The following is an 18780-nucleotide window of genomic DNA, read 5'->3' on the forward strand; positions in this document are numbered from 1 at the left end:
TTACAGATTTCTTGAAAAGGTGGGACATGAACCTAAGCTTACAGCACCAAAGATAGGGACACTATCACTGCACCATAAGGGCTCACACTACAATGTTTACGTTTCTTAACTTGATAAAATACAGATGTTTATCCTTTGAGCACTAATGACCTTGATTCAATTCCAAACTTCAACCTATTTGTTGTTTGAAGAACTCAACTTGGATTGAGGAAAGATGCTAAATGTCTAATACCAGAAGAATTTTGAAGTTTAAAGAATTTCAGCTCCAGCTAACAAGGAATAAAGTTCAAAAGTCTCCATCAATGGTGACCCATTCAATACTGATATTTTCTACAAACCCACCAACTCCCACAGCTACCAGGATTATACCTCCTCCCATCTGCCTCCTGCAAAAATGCTATCCCTTATTCCCAATTCCTCCACTGTTTCTGCTCCTAGGAGGACCAGTTCCACCTTAGAACACATCAAATGGCCTCCTTCTTTCAAGACCACAACTTCCCTTCCCACATGGTTGAGGATGCCCTCTAACGCATCTCATCCACGTCTCACACCTCCGTCCTCAAATCCCACCCCTCCAACTGCAACAAGGACAGAACCCTCCTGGTCTTAACCTTTCACCCCACCAACCGCCGCGTAAGCCATATCATCCGCCGACATTTCCGCCACCTACAAACCAGGGATATATTTCCCTCTCCACCCTTATCCGCTTTCTGCAAAGACCATTCCCTCCGTGACTACCTGGTCAGATCCATGACCCACCAACAACCCACCCTCTCCTCCTGGCACCTTCCCCTGCCACTGCAGGAATTGCAAAACCTGCCCCGCCTCACCTCCATCCAAGGCCCCAAAGCAGCCTTCCACATCCATCAAAGTTTCACCTGCACATCCACAAATATCACTTATTGTAATCGATGCTCCCAATGCAGTCCCCTCTACATTGGGGAGACAGGACGCCTTCTTGCAGAGCACTTTAGGGAACTTCTCCAGGACATCTGCACAGCCCTATGACCGAACACTTCAACTCCCCCTCCCACTCTGCCGAGGACATGCAGGTACTGGGCCTCCTCCATTCCCACTCTCTTACTGCCTGATGCCTGGAGGAAAAATGCCTCATCTTCTGCCTTGGGACCCGCCAACTCCATGGCATCAATTGGATTTCACTAGTTCCTCATTTCCCCTCTCCCCACCTTATCCCAGTTCCAACCTTCCAGTTCAGTACAATCTCATAACGTGTCCCATTTGTCCATTTTCTTTCCCACCCATCCACTCCACCCTTCCCTCTGACCTATCACCTTTACCCCCACCTCCATCCACCTATTGCACCTACCTTCCCCCAGACCCCACCCCTCCACTTCTTAGTTACCTGCTTTCGTCAAGGTATAAAGTCAATACAGTGTTATTTTCGTCCCGGCCTCAGTGTTTGAAATAGACAGATCACAGGACATTTTATGAAAGTGTAATCCTTAATTCAAAGGCATATTCCATTCAATGTAAAGTGATGTTACTTCAGCACTTTTTGAAAGGCTTGTATCTCCATACAGCAACACTTTTATTTTTAAACATAACAATCTTTTCCCTTTGCTATGAAATTTCATTTTAACTGCACAGGTAATGAAGATTATCTGTATAAGTGGTTGTATGTCTTAGGGTCTCTGGGATAGAGGGGTAAAGTAGACAAGTAGACTAACTGCTGCTCTGACTTCAACTCTAGAACTTTGGGCTAAGACTGCAATGTGATCTGGTGTTGAATAGCCCTGGCAATATCGGAACTGAACATCACTCAGCAGGTTATTGGTGAATAATGATACATAAATAGAAATATCAAAGACATTCTCGATCCCTATGTTGATGATTGAGAGTAAACTAATGGGGTGGTAACTGATTTGTCCGCTCTTTGTACATGACATATTTTGACAATTTTCTACTGTTGGGTCAATGACAGAGTTGCAGCTTGGCTAAGGTGCAGTTAGTTTTGGGGAGCACAGGTTCTTCAGCACTGGCTGGGATTTTGTTGGGGCTTTCATTATGTCCAATGTGTTCAGCCATTTCTTGATATCACATGGAATGAATCAACTTGAGGGGAGATTCGCATTTGTGTTCTTGGGGACCTGAGGAGGCTTAAAAGAAACACTCACTTCACATTTCGGACTGATTACCATTGCCAAAACTTCATTGTTGCTTTGTGCAGTGACATGCTGGAGTCATCAGCACTGAGCTAAATAATCACGTTTTGGCAATACATGAACATAGAAATGGGGCAGCACAGTGGCTCAGTGGTTAGTACTGCTGTCTCAGAGCACCAGGGACCCAGGTTCGATTCCAGCCTCAAGCAACTATCTGTGTGGAGTTTGCACATTCTCCCCGTATCTGTGTGGGTTTCCTTCAGATGCTCTGGTTTCCTCCCACAATCCAAAAATGTGCAGGTTAGGTGAATTGGCCATGCTAAATTGCCCATTGTGTTCAGGGATGTGTAGAAGAGGTACATTAGTCAGGGGTAAATATAGGGTAGGGGAACGAGTGGGTTACTTTTATGGAGGGTTGGTGTGGACTTGTTGCGCTGAAGAACCTGTTCCACACTGTAGGGATTCTAATTCTAATCCTAAATTTGAGAAGATTTGTAGCTCAGGTTGTAGATGAGGTTGTTGACTTGATTAGGTAAAAACAATGACTGCAGATGCTGGAAACCAGATTCTGGATCAGTGGTGCTGGAAGAGCACAGCAGTTCAGGCAGCATCCAACGAGCAGTGAAATCGATGTTTTGCTGAGCTAATAAGTTTGTTCACAGACATTTCATCATCATTCTAGGTAACATCAGCAGTGCGCCTCTAGTGAAGCATTGGTGTTCTGTCCCACTTGATATTTATGTGTCTGGATTTACTGGGGTTAGTGGTGTCATTTCCAGTTTAGTTGTTGGTTTTGTTTCTTAGTGGTTGATACATGGGGTCGAGCTCTACGTGTTTGTTAATGGAGTTCCGAGCTGAGTGCCAGGCTTCCAGGAATTCTCGTGCATGTCTCTGTTGGGTTTGTCCTGGGATGGATGCATTGCCCCAGTTGAATTAGTGTCCTTCATTATCTGTATGTATGGATACAAGTGATAGCTGGCATGTCTCTTGGCGGCTAGTTGGTGTTTGTGAACTCTGATGGCTAATTTCGTTCCTGTTTGCCCAATGTAGTGTTTTTGGCACCCTTTACATGGTATTTTGTATAGAAATGTTGATCCTTTTGGTTGTGGGTATGGGATCCTTTATACTTGTTAGTGTCTGTTGTAGTGTGTTAATTTGTTTGTGGGCTACCATGATACCCAGGTATCCGAGTAGTCTGGTAGTCATTTCTGATAGGTCCTTAATGAGTGGCAGTGTGGCCAGTGCGTTTGGAAGTGTTGTGTAGGTATCGAAGGACTGTGCTTTTTGGGTACCCGTTGTTTCAGAAGATGTTATGTAGGTGTTATTCTTCTACTTTGTGCAGTTCCAGGGTGCTATAGTGTATTATGTCTCACTCAACTGTTTGTGGTTGTTGGGATAGTTGCTGATGAAAGACTTATAGCCGAAATGTCGATTCTCCTACTCCTCGGTTGCTGCCTGACTGGCAGTGCTTTTTCAGCATCGCACTCTCAACTCTGATCTCCAGCACTTGCAGTCCTCACTTTCTCCTAGTTGCTGTTGTAGTTGAGTACATGGTCTGCGTGGGTGGCCTTTCTGTATCTGCTGGTATCGAGCTCCCCATTAGCTTTGCGTTCAACCAGTACATCCAGGAAGGCAAGTTGGTTGTTATTCTCTTCTTCCTTTGTCAATTTTATGCTGGCAAGGATGTCGTCTATGAGCTGGTGAGTTTTCTCTAGTTGTGAGAGTTTGGTAATGAGATAAGTGTAATCCTTATAGTGGATCCACAGTTTAGGCTGGATAATGGGCAGTATTGTCCAATCTAGTCTTTGCATGACTATTTCTCCTATTAGCTCTCATATCGGTGATCCCATGGGTGTTGAAGCACGACCCACCTCATCAACGGCCAGGTATATAAACAAATCAAGGAACACTCGTGGGATCACAGATATCAGAACAAATAGAAAAGTGATCATGCAAAGACTAGAATGCTCAGCACTGCCTGCTATCCAGCCTAAACTGTGGATCCGCTATGTAAATGACACCTTTGAAGTTTCCAAACACTCACAGCTAGAGGAATCCCACCAACTCATAAACAACATCCTTACCGGCATAAAATTCACCAAGGAAGAAGAGAACAACAACGAACTCCTTTCCTGGACACAATGGCCAAATTCAAGGCCAATGGGGACCTGTAGACCAGCAAATACAGGAGGGCCACCCAGAGGACAAATAATCAACTACAACAGCAATTATCCCAATAACCTCAAACAGAGGTGCATCAGAACATTGTTCAAGTGAGCCTTAATAAAACAGCTCCAGGGTGCTGCAGTGTAAGTAGAAGGAGGACACTTACACATCTTCAGAAACAGCAGGTACCCAGAAAGCGTAGTCCACCAATACTCACACAACAGACCACAACAGGAAGATACAACACATCTATACACACTGGCATTCATTAGGGTCATATCAGAAATGACCATCAGACTATTCTGACCCCTGGATATTATGGTAGCCCACAAACCAACTAAGACAGCTACTAACAAGTATAAAAGATTGTACACCTACAACCAACAGGACTAGTATTATACACAAAATACCATATAAAGACTGCCAAAAACACTACCTGGGGCAAACAGGAAGGAAATTAGCCACAAGGGTACATGAACATCAACAAGCCACCAAGAGACATAACCAGCTATCTATATCTATACACACAGATAATGAAGGATGCCATCTCAATTAGGACAAGCCAAACTGAGACATACATGGGAAATCCTAGAAGCCCAGCAATCAACTTGGAACTCCATTAACAAACATGTAGAATTAGACCCCATGTACCAACCACTAAGAAACAGAACCAACAACTAAACTGGAAATGACATCACCAACCCCAGTAGATCCAGACATATGAATATCAAGCAGGACATAACACCAATGCTTCACCAGAGGTGCACTGCTGGTGTTACCTAGAATGATGACGAAATGTCTGCGAACAAACTTACCAGCTCGGCAAGCAAGTCAACAACCTCATAAATGTAGAAAAGAAAGCAGGAGAACCTTTCAGCCCTTTGAGCGTGCTCAGACATGTAATATGATCATAGCTGATCATCCAACTCAGTACTTTGTTCCCACTTTCTCCCCATAGTTTTTCATATCTTTAGTTCCAATAACTGTGTCTAAGTCCTTCTTGGAAACATTCAAAGTTTTGACAACCACTTTCTGGGCAGAGAATTTCGCAGGCTCACCACTCTCTAGGTAAAGAGATTTCTCCCCAGCTCAGTCCTAAATGGCTTATCCCCTATCTTTAAACTCTGAACCTGGTTCTGGACTCTCCAATTATCAGGAACGTCTTTTCTGTGTTCACCCTGTCTAATGCTGTTAAAAATTTTAAAAGTTTCTATAAGATTCAGCTCCCCGCCCCCACTCCCCCACCATTCTTCTAAACTCCAGTGAATATCATCCATTATCCCTTGACACATTAATCCTTCATCCCAGGAATCAGTCTGGTAATCTTTTGCTACACTCCCTCCATAGCCAGAATATCAAATAAGACCAAAACTGAACACAACCCTCCTGGTGTGGTCTCAACAAATCCTTATCTAATTGCAGGAAGATATCCTTGCTCATATATCTTTCTAGCATTTTCCTCAATACTGATGTCAGGCTATTTGGTCTATAATTTTGTTTTCTTTCTATGTCCATTTTTAAATAGAACTAGTGTAATTGTTCTTTCATAGTTTATAGAATCCTGACAGATGACCACCAATGCATCCACTGTTTCTAGGGTCCGTATGTACTCTGTGACAGAGATGATCAAGCCATGGGGATTTATTGACCCCAAATCCCACCAATTTCCCCAACATCATTTTTCCTACTAATACTGATTCCTCTTGGTTCCTCCTTTTGTCTCGACTCTGTGTTCACCAATACTTTTAGGACGCCATTTCTGAGCTCCTTTGTGAAGACAAAACCAAATATGTATTTAATTGATTTGGCAGCATCTGTGGAGAGAAGGCAGGGTTAATGTTCTGGCTCCAGTGACCCTTTTGTTTTAGCTACTGGGCCTGGGTTTTTCCAGAATTTTCTATTTTTGTTTTTGCTTTTGCTTTTCAGCATCCACAGTTCTTTGGGGTTTTTTTGCACACATTTAATTGATTTGCCATATATTTTATCCCCCATTATAACTTCCTTGTTTCTGACATGAAAACAAAAATGCAAGAAAGCTTTGGATAGCATTTCTGTATGGGGTGTAACCAGTGAACCAACTACCAATTGCATCCAAATTTGCACGCACTTTAGCGTTTCAGTGCTCACATTTCTGGCCACTTACTTGCATATTCACAAACATACAATTCGCCTTGAAGCAGTGCAATTGGCTTATTAGAATGAACGTCTGAAAAAAAGTGTATTTCCTTCATAAAATAAATTACGAATGTATTTAGGAGTGATAACTTGGAGAACATTGATTAATAAAGCTGAAATGGGCTTAGCACAAAAATAAGCATTTTAATCAGTACTTAGTACACACTTGTGAGCAACTTGATTTTGAGGATGTGAAAATTACTTATATCTATCGAAAACCATTAGCTAGTTATGTGTTGATGTGTAGTAGCCAGTTTTATAATTACAAATTAATGGTTATTTATTTAAACACAGTCTTTTTAAACCAATGCAATGATCAGAGATTGGCTCCAATTTCAAAGCAGTATAATATGCTTCACAAACCACAGACCGCGTTGGATAAGTTGAACAATTTTCCACTCTCAATAAATTTAGTAGACAAAATATGCCATTAGTTGATTGATTATGTGGATCAGCATTGAATTATTCCTAACTGTTGACCAGTCACTGCTAATAATAGTTTGAATTGTGGAAAAGCAACACTAATAACATTTTGCATAGCAGCATGTTTCAATTTACTTTGTTAAACAGTATACAATCCCCCAGTAAAAGTAAAAAAAACATACTTTTTGAGAGTCTTAGTGAAGAGGGAAAGTAGGAACTCTCATTTAGACAGTAGCACATCTTACTTGTCTGCAAGTCCCCTCTCCAAACAATGTTTCGTTCTTTTTCAACCCCTTTCCTGAAGGCATGTTGAACACAAATGATTGAAGTGGGCACAGTTTTAATGTTAATTATTTTCTGCTTACAGTTAAGAGTCATAGAATCTTACAGCATGGAAAGGACCCCTTTGGCACCTCGTACCAGCACTTGTCATCAAGCACCTATTTACTCTAATCCCATTTTCTTGCACTTGGCCCCTAGCCTTGTACACATCCAAATATTTCTCAATGTTGTGAGGGTTTCACTATCCTTTCAGGCACAGAGTTCTAGATACTCAGCATGCTCTGGGTGAAATAACTTACCTCAAATTTCCTCCAAACATCCTGCCCCCTATGTTAAAGCTATGCCCCCTGTTATTGACCCCGCTCGGGGAAGCTTTTTGCACCTCATAATTTTATATTCCTCAATGGTGTCCTCTCTCAGTATTCTCTGCTCTAAGGAAAACAACACCAGCTTATCTAACCTCCCTTCGTAGCTGAAATACTTCAGTCTAGGCAGCATCCTGGTGAATCCTCTCTGCACCCTCACTAGTACAATCACATCCTTCCTAAAGTGCGGTAACCAGAAATACATTCAGTACTCCAACTGAGGTTTAACTTACATCTTATGCCAGTCCATCATAACTTCCCTGCTCTTGTATTCAATACCTTGACCAATAAAACCAAAGGTATTCCATATGCTTTCTTAACTACTTCTTGTCTATCTGTTTTGCTGCTTTCATGAATCTATGAAAGCACACAGTCTTTCTAATCCTCTATACTTCCTTGGGTCCTACTGTTCATCATGTATGCCCAAAACGCATCAATCACACTTTTCAGGATTAAATTTCATTTACTCATCTGACCAGTCCATTTATACCATCCTGCGTCTAAGGCTTTCCTCTAGGTTACTTCTCACCAACAATTTTTGCACCTCTACAGACTTACTGATTGTAAGTATCTTCATGTCTATATTTAATGTATACTACAAACAACAAGGGACCAAACATCAAATCCTGCGGTACCATTGGACACAAGGCTTCTAGTCATTAAAACGTTTTTCAACTATCTCGATTGATCTTGAGTCGCTAAACCAAATTTGGATCCAATTTGCCAAATGGCTATTGTTCCCTTGGGCTCTTATCTTCTTGGGTATAGAACCTGTTTATCAGGATGCTGCCTGGCTTGAAGGACATTAGCTATGAAGAAAGATTGGTTTACTTTCACTTGAACATTGAAGGATGAGGGATGATCTGATATAAGTTTACAAAATTATGGAGGCATAGAAAGAATGGATAGTTGGACTTTTTTCTCAGGGTATAAATGTAAATTATGAGGGGACATAGATTTAAGGTAAAAGGATACAAATCTCAAAGGAGATGTGAGAAGCAAGTTTTTTTTAAATGCAGAGGGTGGCAAGTGCCTCAAATGCACTGCCAGAGGAGATGGTGGAGGCAAATCGCAAAGTTTAAGAGGCACTTAGATATGTGAATCGGTGGGAATACAGACAGCACAGAGGCAAAAGGTAAAAAGTTTAGAAAGGAATCATGTGTTGCTGCAGTCTTGACGGGCCAAAAGCCCTGTTCCTGTGTTGTGTTACACTGTCCTTTGCACTTGATCAGTCTCCCCTGTGAAGGCTTACTGAAGTCCATGCAGACTACATCAAATGCACCACCCTCATTTACATATCATCACCTCCTTGAAAATGCAAAGTCATAATCTTCCCCTAATAAAGCCAAGCTGAATATCCTTAATTAATGCTTGCCTAATTAGAGATTGATATGTCCCCTGGATTTTTTTTTCCCAATAGTTCCCATACCACTGATGTTTGACTCACTGTTCCATCATTTTCCTGGTTTACTCCTAAAACACTTCTTGAATAATGGTACCATATTAGCTACCCTCCAGTCCACTAGAACCTCTCCTGTGCCCAGAGAGGAGTTGAAAATTAATTCCAGAGCCCATGCAATCTCCTCATTTGCCTCCCACAACCCAAGATACATCTGGACCTGGGGATTTATTGCCTGTTAATCCCATCAAAAACATGAGTACTTCATCCTGCTCAAGGCTAGTTTGTTCAAGTATGTCACAGACCCCCTTCCTTCATCTTTATAGCTACTTTGTCCTTCTCTGTAGTGAAAACAAACGCAAAGTACTCATTTAAAATCTCACCTGTATTTTCCAGCATGACACACAGATTGCTACATTTTCCGAATACTATTTGCCTGGTTACTCTCTTTTTCTAATATACTTAGAAAATGTCTTTGGATTTTCCTTTATTTGACCCATCTTTGATCTCATACTTCTTTATGTAACCCTCTGCACTTCCTAAACTCCTCTAGGGCTTCAGCTGTTTTGATCCTCTGGATATTTGCAATAAGTTTCCTTTTTTTCCCTGATGCATTCCTGTGCATCGCATGATATCTAAGGTTCTGTGGACTTATTGGAACCACCTTTCACCTTTGCTGGAACATGCTGTCCTTGCACTCTACTTCCATTTTGAATGACTCCCACTGCTCTGATGCAGATTTTCCAACAAGTAATTTCACCCAAAAACTTTGACCATATCCTGTCTCTACATTTTAAAAATCAATCTTTCCCAAACTCATAAACTTTACTTCTGGTCTAACTTGGTCCTTTTTCGTCACTCACTTAAATCTTACTGAGCTTTTCTTACTATCAGTGAATTGTTTCCCCACTGACATTTTTAAAATGTGTCTGGCTTGTTCACTAAAATTAGATCCAGTACTGCCCTCTCTTATAGGACTTTCTATGTGTTGATTTTAAAAAGTTCTTTTGAATAGATTTTAAGAATTCTTACCCTTTTTTCATACTTTGTGGATTTCAATTAATATAAGGAAATTGCAAATCCCTATTATTACATAATTCTTTTTTCACCTGTGCACATTTTATTGATAATTTCTTTAAAGCTACTGAAAATAAATGGCAGTTAGGACAAATTTTGATTTTTAATTAAATGCAACTAGGAATATTTTGATTATGTCTATTCATTTTGGTGTAAAACAGTGGTTGCAAAGTTAACTACTATAAAAATCTGGCTCTGCATTGCCAGAACACCCCGCAGGTGTGGTTATGGGGAGAAGATCAAGTTAATTTCTAATTCCTATTTTGGCATACTGAAAATTTAAATAGTTTTCATTTGTGGAAATAATGCTTACTGGCAATAAATACTGCAGCAAAAAACTACAACATATTAACTTCAATCTCTATTGCAAACAATTAACAATATGATTTATAATAGCGTAATTTCAGATTTTATGTACTTCATAATCAACCTTTGGCATGGATGTAAATAATACCATGGTATACAACATTAAAACAGAAAAATAAGGGCCTGCATTTATAAAGTACTTTAAAGGCAATGAAGTACTTTTTAATTATAGTCATACTCGCATGACCTAAATAGTGACTTGATTACTAACATGTTAAATGTGTTTTTTCATTAGTGGAATTATATTTTTAATGTTCAAACAGCAAGGGTTAACAGAATGTTCACTGGAAATGTGAAATATATTAACACTGTCAATACATAAAATGCACATATAAATAGAATACTTAAAAACACTTGTATGAGAGAAGTTGGTTTTAAAAAGTTATTTGCGAAATAGTTTTTACAGCAACTGATTACATCCAATGTCATGAATCAAAGTAACAGTTAATATTCAAATAGTAAATATACCTGGAAAATGTTGGACAGATCTCGTAGGTTAAAAATATAATGGAATCTAATTGCTGTAGGCAGAAAGTTCTGAGTCATTTTCTGATGAAGACAGATTGCAGCCTGAACAACAGTATGAACAATTTTTATTATGCTGTGAGTGAAACTGTGTTCTTGAAAATGTGCATTAAGAATGTTGCTGTATATGGTGGCCAGCGCATCTGCTCCAGGGAAATTGACTGCAAAAACAGAGAAATGTCTCTGCAAAACAAGAAAACATGAAATCAAAATCCAAAGTTACTAAAATATCATAAACAGTCTTATAAAATTAGTACACCTCATTCCAGAAGATAATCATTATTATTTCAAGTACTCATCAATTTGATGTTACTTATCGCATTGTTTCAGAATTCTTCAAAATATTCTTTATGCTGAACAATCCATGATGATTGAACAGGCAGGTAATTAACAGGGAACTAGAGTTACAAAATGGATACCATTGAAAAGGTATGGGAGGTTGCCTTCTCGCACAGTGCATCAGAAAACATCTCCAGTAAACCCGCACCAATCAACCCCAACACCCCGTGGCCAAACACTTCAACTCCCCTTCCCACTCTATCGAGGACATGCAGGTCCTAGGCCTCCTCCACCGCCACTCCCTCACCACCCAATGCCTGGAGGAAAAACACCTTACCTTCTGCCCCCAGGACCCTCCAACCTCATGGCATTTCACCAGTCCCTCATTTCCCTTCCCACCACCTACCAGTTCAGCAATGCCCTCACGACCTGTCCCATCTGTCCATCTTTCTTTCCACTAACCACTCCACCCTCCTCTCCGACCTACCAGCTTTATCCCCACCTCTATCCATCTATTGCACTCTCAGCTACCTTCCCCCTAGCCCCATCCCCTCTCAATTATCTCTTCAACCCTGAGGCTTCCAGTTTCATTCCTGATTAAGGGGTTTAGCCCAAAACTGCTCAGTTCAGCAGTTCTCCTCCCTTCTTTTGCCTTCACCTGTTCCTCTCTTGCCCCAGTTCTCCTCTCAGTCTCCTACCTCATCTACCAATATCCTGCCCTGCTCTTACCTGACCACCACTCATCTCCGTCCCAAACTTCACTTTTCCACTCATCTGCTCTCTTCCATGTGTCAGCACTGGAACAGTGAGACCCACGTAGTAAAGTACTGACCACAGCCAACAGATGGTTAGAAGAGAGCCACCAAATTCCATTACCACAGCTAGAACAAAACACTGCAGCTTCTTTGACTTACCCAAAAACTGCAAACTATGATCCATTGAAAGGAACCCCATGGTGCTTGTCTGAACTGCAGTGAGAGACAGGCAGACACTGACAAAGAGAGACAGAGATTGTGGTGGGGGAGAAACAGAAGGGAAAGAGAGAGAGAGGGTGGGAGAGAGAGAGAGGGTGGGAGAGAGAGAGAGAGAAGGGGGGAGAGAAAGGGGGAGAGAGAGAGACAGACAGACAGACAGAGAAAGAAGAACAAGCAAAACCACTCGAGAAGCACAGCCTCACTAAGCAATGGCCTGAGGAGACCCCAGAGGTGGAGGCAGCCAGCCAAGTGGTAGTAATGCAAAACAATCAGCAAGGAAATAGAATGGCAATATTTATAGGCAAAACGGAAGTGTTCAAGTTGTTGTTTTATATTTCATTGGTAGTTATCAGTATAACTTTAAGAGGCATCATGGCATATGACTTCATCTTACTTCAGATCACTTGAAGCATAATTCACTGTTGTAAAGTAATAGCTTAGTACAAGTAGACAATACATTATCCAAAAAGCTCCAAAATCCAAAAGGTATTTTGTGAAGTATTTTTCTCATTAACAAGGTTGTTTGGCGTGCAAATAGTTAACCCAACTCTGCACCCACTCGATGCATGTCACTCAGGTGCAACATGGGGGGGGGGGGCGTGGCCCAACACTGGCAGGCCTCAATTCTGTCTCAGGGCCCATAGTTCTCACTGTGAGTCTGCTCTTCAGTAAGATTTTTTAAAATTTCACCAAATTGTCACTTATTCTAAAATGTTTAAAATTCTGAATTTCAAAAACTAGCTGGTCCCGAGCATTTCAGATACATATGTGCCTGAGGAATGTAATATTTGTATTCAATGAATAGTTGTTATAAATGTCTGATTCCACAATTATATGGTATCCATGGCAAAGTATGATCCTGGACTGTCTCAGTGTATATCATATCACTGACATTTTGCATTGGCACAATCACACTACCATGCCAATACACAAGCTCATCTAGCCTTTCTGAAATCTACCTAGCAGATACCAACATCCAGCAGTGGCATAGATCTCATTATAGTCAAAATTCATAATATTCAAATTGCACCTTCTGTGGCAGAACAAGCCACACTTGACAAAAGTGAATCAGGTAACAATCTCCAAAGATATGATTTTGAAGTGAGAGACTAAAATGATTACATCTGATATGCTGAGCAGAGTATCCAATCCACACTATGACCAACGCATTCTTCTGGATCTACATGTACATGCTCTAAACTACAAAGTTGAATAAGTTCTCAAAGTTGATTGGTTACACTTTGGCCAGAGCCAGTGTGAACATTCGTAATTGATAATTATGGAAGTTGAGCAGCACCAAAAGTTGAAATTGTGATAACTTCACAGAGATTTGTTCATTTGATCATCTAGAAACTAACTTGGCAGAGCACATTGCAGAATTTTCAAGGGCAAACATGTCCTAATATTAAAAGAATTACAGTAAGATATCATGTCCATGTTACACCACAGGCACATAGGTATTGAACACATAGCTACGACACAAACTAAGGATCAGTATATTCAATGACTCGTGAATGCATGTGATTATGTCAATCATCTCAGTTGTAGCAATGGAGAGAGCCTCTACATCTATATCCACTCCTTGGATGAAAGTAACAACAGACCTATTCACAGTGCACAGGAAGTATACACCCCTAGTGATGAATTACTTCTCTAAATTTTCCATTGTTTGATGACTTATCAACACATTGAACATAAACATTGCTGACATGATGAGCACTATTTTCAGTTTGTTTGGTGTCCTGGATCAAATACTTTCTTACAATGGATTGCAGTACATTGGTAAACCATGTCAGGATGTGTGCACTAAGTGGGGCGTGACCCATATCACAGCATCACCCCACTATCATCAGTCAAATGTTTTAGGAGGTAATATGATAAGATCTGATAAATTAATGATCATTAAGTGTTATATGATGGTACTGTGCCTCCAAGAGAGATGTGGTCTGTGCTGTTTCTCTTGCAGAGATGTTGCCACAGTGGTACCGAATGTCTCCTTTAGACAGCCAGATGGTAAACAGTTTTTGTTTTCCTTGGGTGTTTATTTAAAATTAGATAAAGGAAACGTGAGTCGGTTGGGTCAGGGCTCACAAAGACCCAGCAAGGTTTTTAGTTTTGCTTTCAGTTAGTCGAAGATTTCTGCTGACTGCCGAGCTAAAAGCCTGAGTTCCAAACTGCTACAGTGAAGTTTTAAACAGGAAGCTTCCTCTTAGAAATTCTGTGTCCTATGATCCTGTCCCATGAGCTACCTGACAAAGGAACAGCCCTCTAAAAGCCTGTACTTTCGAATTAACCTGTTGGATTATAACCTGGTGTTGTGTGATTTTTAACTTTGTCTACTCCAGTCCAACAGCGACACCTCCACATCAGAAATAAACATGCACAGTTTTTTTCAGTATTTCTCTCGGCTGGACTGGAGAAAGATAGCAGATGAGAATTCTAACGTTTAGGTGAATTGCATTTTTGCCAAAGGGTGTGTTAATGGGATGCTGCCTATATTGGAACAGTTGATGATTAGTCGTTAAATAATACATTATCTTGTTAAGTATTTCAGTAGCATTTAAAGTTATGCCAACTTTTCCTTATCCGTATTTTAACTGTTCTAAGAGTAAAGTATGTTTTACTTAAAGCCTGGTGGTTGACCAATCAAATTACATCAAGAACAGTGCCCTACATTTGCTTTACATTAAATATAAAAGTTAGGGTCTAGGCTATCTCCAAGCTATATTTTTAGAGGTGGGATCGATGGTCAGGTCTATGACAGTTGAGAAACAAAGCATAATTTTCACACTGCACTGTCAGATGCTCATGCAATACCAATCGAGTTAGACCAAAGATCAACCACGATCTCACTGAATGGTGGGCTGTGTGGCCTACTCCTGTTCCTATGTTCCAGATTTGTTCCAAATTCCCAGTACATCAAATACTCAGAAGGCAAGTGCGATCGACCTGGCCAGCAACCGACTGTCTACTCATTCCGAAACACAAGACATGTTCCTTCAAAGACAGAAGAATATGAAAGAGATGCATGATGAGCAAGGAGCTAGAGAAATAAAAAAAACGTGAACTATGCAGTATGTGCAGGCCATAAGTCCAAATCGAAAAATTTGTACACCAAAGGACTCTAAAAATTTGCAATTATCCTAAATCATACAAAGTCACTCCTGATATGATGTAACATTGTGAAGGGAAGCGGTCAGCTCAGGTCAATGTACAACACAATTATCATGCACAAATAGAATGGCGATGAAACACTGAAATGATAATGATTATGCAGTGATGTTGAGTAACAACAATGAAGTCCAACTAAACTGTCAAACAAAAACAACAAAGAACAACACGTACCTCTTTGGATGGGTGTGCAATCAGCAGATCAGGATTGGTTGTCAAACTTCAAAGAATTACACTGAAGTTTGAAAAGCTAGTTTTGTAAACTCTGTTTAACCTGTTCATGTAATTATTGAATCGACAGCAAGTGCCTAAGTACAACCATATATATCTTTTTTGAGATTAGCTTTTATTTTGGAAGCAGGATGTTCTATCATATCTAACCATCAGTACGCCAGTACTCATTTAAGAGAAAAGCTCATAATATCGTCACTATCATAACATGTGATCCAAATGGGTAAAAATCTCACATTCCTCTTTACGCCCAGTCACAAGAACCATGACATTTTACTGAATGCTCCACTAATGTCTTACTAAAGATTTGCTCATTGGATATGGGGATCGCTGGCTACTCCAGCATTTATTGCCCATCCCTAATTGCCTGGTGAAGGCAGTAATGCAATGCCTTCTTTAGATGTTGGCTTAGTAACTTAAATATAACCAAATGATCAATTACTTGTGGATTGTATGTAGACTTCTGATTTAAAAAGGATTCCTGAAGCTATGTGGAACTCATCAGGGTCAAGAAAGTGAAAACATCTTTCAATGAATCTGTGAGGTTTGAATGCTGGAGAAATAGTTGTCAGCTTGCCTGTGTGTAAAGTTTTGTATTCATAGAATTTGTCCTGAAAACATCTTCCAACGTTTTCGATTTAATGGAAGTCCTGTCAAGTCTAGGGTCTTGGTGAGGAAGTTGAAGGAGCTGGAGTCTGGATTTATGAGGGGCTAAGAAAGAGGGGATAAATGCAAGTGAGGATCGGACAAGGGGGAGTTGGGGGATACAGTTTGATACATTACCTCTGAAAAGAAAATCCCTGAACTCTTCACTTACACCAGCCCACATAATAAATGCTGCACGACGTGGGCCTCCCCTCCCACTGCAGGTAAAATAGTAATGGAGGTGGAAATAAACTGTTAAATGACCAACAGTTAGACACAAAGAGTTTCAATTAGTCTATAATCACGCAGCTCATTTGCATATCTGTGGCCCTCTCACAGTTTTAGATAGCCACCTGCTAAATTAACATACCCCCGCATTCAAACCTGTCAGCTGCAATGTGTAAAAATCCAGCCCTATATATGATGTGCCTTTGCTCTTTTCATAGATCAAAAATAACCCAATGCCCAACAACTCCATTACAACAGCACTCACACAATGCTGCATAAATTATCACTGACTTGAAAACACACAAACACAGTTAACAGGCATTGAGACTTGTAGGCACTGATGACAGTTTAGGATCCAGGGTGAAATGCTCAACATCAGCAAAGAAAATGGTAAGTTATTACATGATCATAATATTTTTGTCTAAACAAATTTATGTTTTATCGCAGAGCAAGTGAAATATTAGAATAGGATAGCCTTCAGGTTCTCCGAGACTTTATAATACACTAAACAGATAGAGTTTGGGGTGGCATGGTGGCTCAGTGGTGCCAGGGTTTGATTCCAGCCTCAGGCGACTGTCTGGGTGGAATTTACACATTCTCTCTGTGTCTGTGTGGGTTTCCTCTAGGTGCCCTGGTTTCCTCCCACAATCCAAAGATGTGCAGGTCAGGTGAATTGGCCATGCTAAATTGCCCATAGGGTTTAGGTTAGGTGCATTAGTAAGGAGGTAAATGTAAAATAAATGGTAAGGGAATGGGTCTGGGTGGGTTCCTCTTCGGAGGGTCAGTGTGGACCTTTTGGGCCAAATGGCCTATTTCCAATTGTAGGGATTCTATGAAGTTTCTGTGCAAATTTGGCCATGATGCAGCAGAAGGAAGATATGTGCATTGATAATGATACAAGGAGGAACTAACCTGCTGAAGTAATCCCAACTATTAAAAAAGTGATACGTGAAGAAAAATAATAAAAGTTAATGTGAAGGCAGAAAAAAGTCATGGTGAAAACCTGTCGGGAGGTTTTTTATATTAAAAGTATGCTTTTAAAATAAATTCATTCAAAGGATATGGCAATCACTAACAAGGCCAACATTTGTTATCCATTTGGTGATTTGTCTTCTTGAACTGCTTCAATCCATGTGGTGTTTGGTATACACACAGTGCTGTTTGGAAGGAAATTCCAAAATTGTGACCCAGCAACAGCTGAAGGAACTTTATTGTTGTTCCAGTAACAATGTAGGAGGCTTAGAGAAAAACACACAGTTGGTGATGGTTATACAGATCTATTGCTCTTGCCCTTGTAGAGTCACAGGTTTTGATATTATGCTAATCAAATGGGTTGCTTTAGCCTTGATGGCATGAGGAGTTACTTAATTGCTACAGAATTCACTGCCTCTGACATGTCGCTTTTTGTACGGCTGGTCAATCAAAGTTTCTTTTTAACTGTAATCCCTAGGACAGTCGATGGTTAGGGATTCAACCAAGGTAATGTTGCTGAATGTCAACAGCATGCGATATGATTCTGTCTTAGTGGAGATGATCATTGGCACCAACAAGTGCTAAGCAATGTTACTTCTCACTTATTTGTCCAACCTTAACTGAGGCCCATATTTAGCTGCATACGCCTACAGATTGATTCATTGTCAATAGAGTTAACAGTGTTAATGAACATTGGAACCATCAGTCAATACCTCTGATCCATCAACAAAGGCAAGATCATGGATGAAGCAGCTGAAGATGGTTGGCCTGAAGAACTTCAGCAGTGATGTTGTGGGGCTGAGATAATTGTCCCCCAAAAAACAATTTCCAAGTGAAATCAGGAAGTAATTTCTTAAGGTATATTCTTGCTTAAAGGTAAGTCAAACTAATTGGACGAGAGTACTTACATTTAAATTTATGAAAAGTGCAACAGCAATATAGAATCATAGGATCCCTACAGTGTGAAATCTATATTTGGCCCATTGAGTCCACACTGACCCTGCAAAGAGGACCCCACCCAGACCCAACCCTGTCTCTGTAACTCAATTTCCCATGGCTAACCTACCTAGCCTGCACATCACTCTATATAATGGGCAATTTTGCATGGCCAATCTACCACACCTGCACATCTTTGGTCTGTGGAAGGAAACCCATGCAGACACAGGGAGAACGTGCAAACTCCACACAGACGCTAAAGGGTGGAATTGAACCTGGTTCCCTGGTGCTGTGAGGCAGCAGAATTAACCATTGAGCTATCGTACCATCCCTATAGAAGAAAACTCTGCTAAAATGGTGACCACTGGGGCAGAGGAGTCATTAAGTTGTTTCAAGACATCACCCATGGGAGAAGTCAAACATCAACAGGGTGTTACACTAAT

General features: G+C 40.5%; 1 protein-coding gene across 1 annotated transcript in view; it reads right to left on the reverse strand.

The window, feature by feature from the left end:
* dnah9l (dynein, axonemal, heavy polypeptide 9 like) overlaps window positions 1–18780 on the reverse strand; it is a 429781-nt gene that overhangs the window by 193896 nt on the left and 217105 nt on the right. The window contains exon 50 of the mRNA XM_060828114.1: window positions 10845–11084. Within this exon, the coding sequence (XP_060684097.1) occupies window positions 10845–11084 (240 nt within the window). The remainder of the gene's footprint in view (window positions 1–10844; window positions 11085–18780) is intronic.

This window comes from Hemiscyllium ocellatum, chromosome 7, assembly GCF_020745735.1.
Source record: "Hemiscyllium ocellatum isolate sHemOce1 chromosome 7, sHemOce1.pat.X.cur, whole genome shotgun sequence".
Taxonomy (NCBI): domain Eukaryota; kingdom Metazoa; phylum Chordata; class Chondrichthyes; order Orectolobiformes; family Hemiscylliidae; genus Hemiscyllium; species Hemiscyllium ocellatum.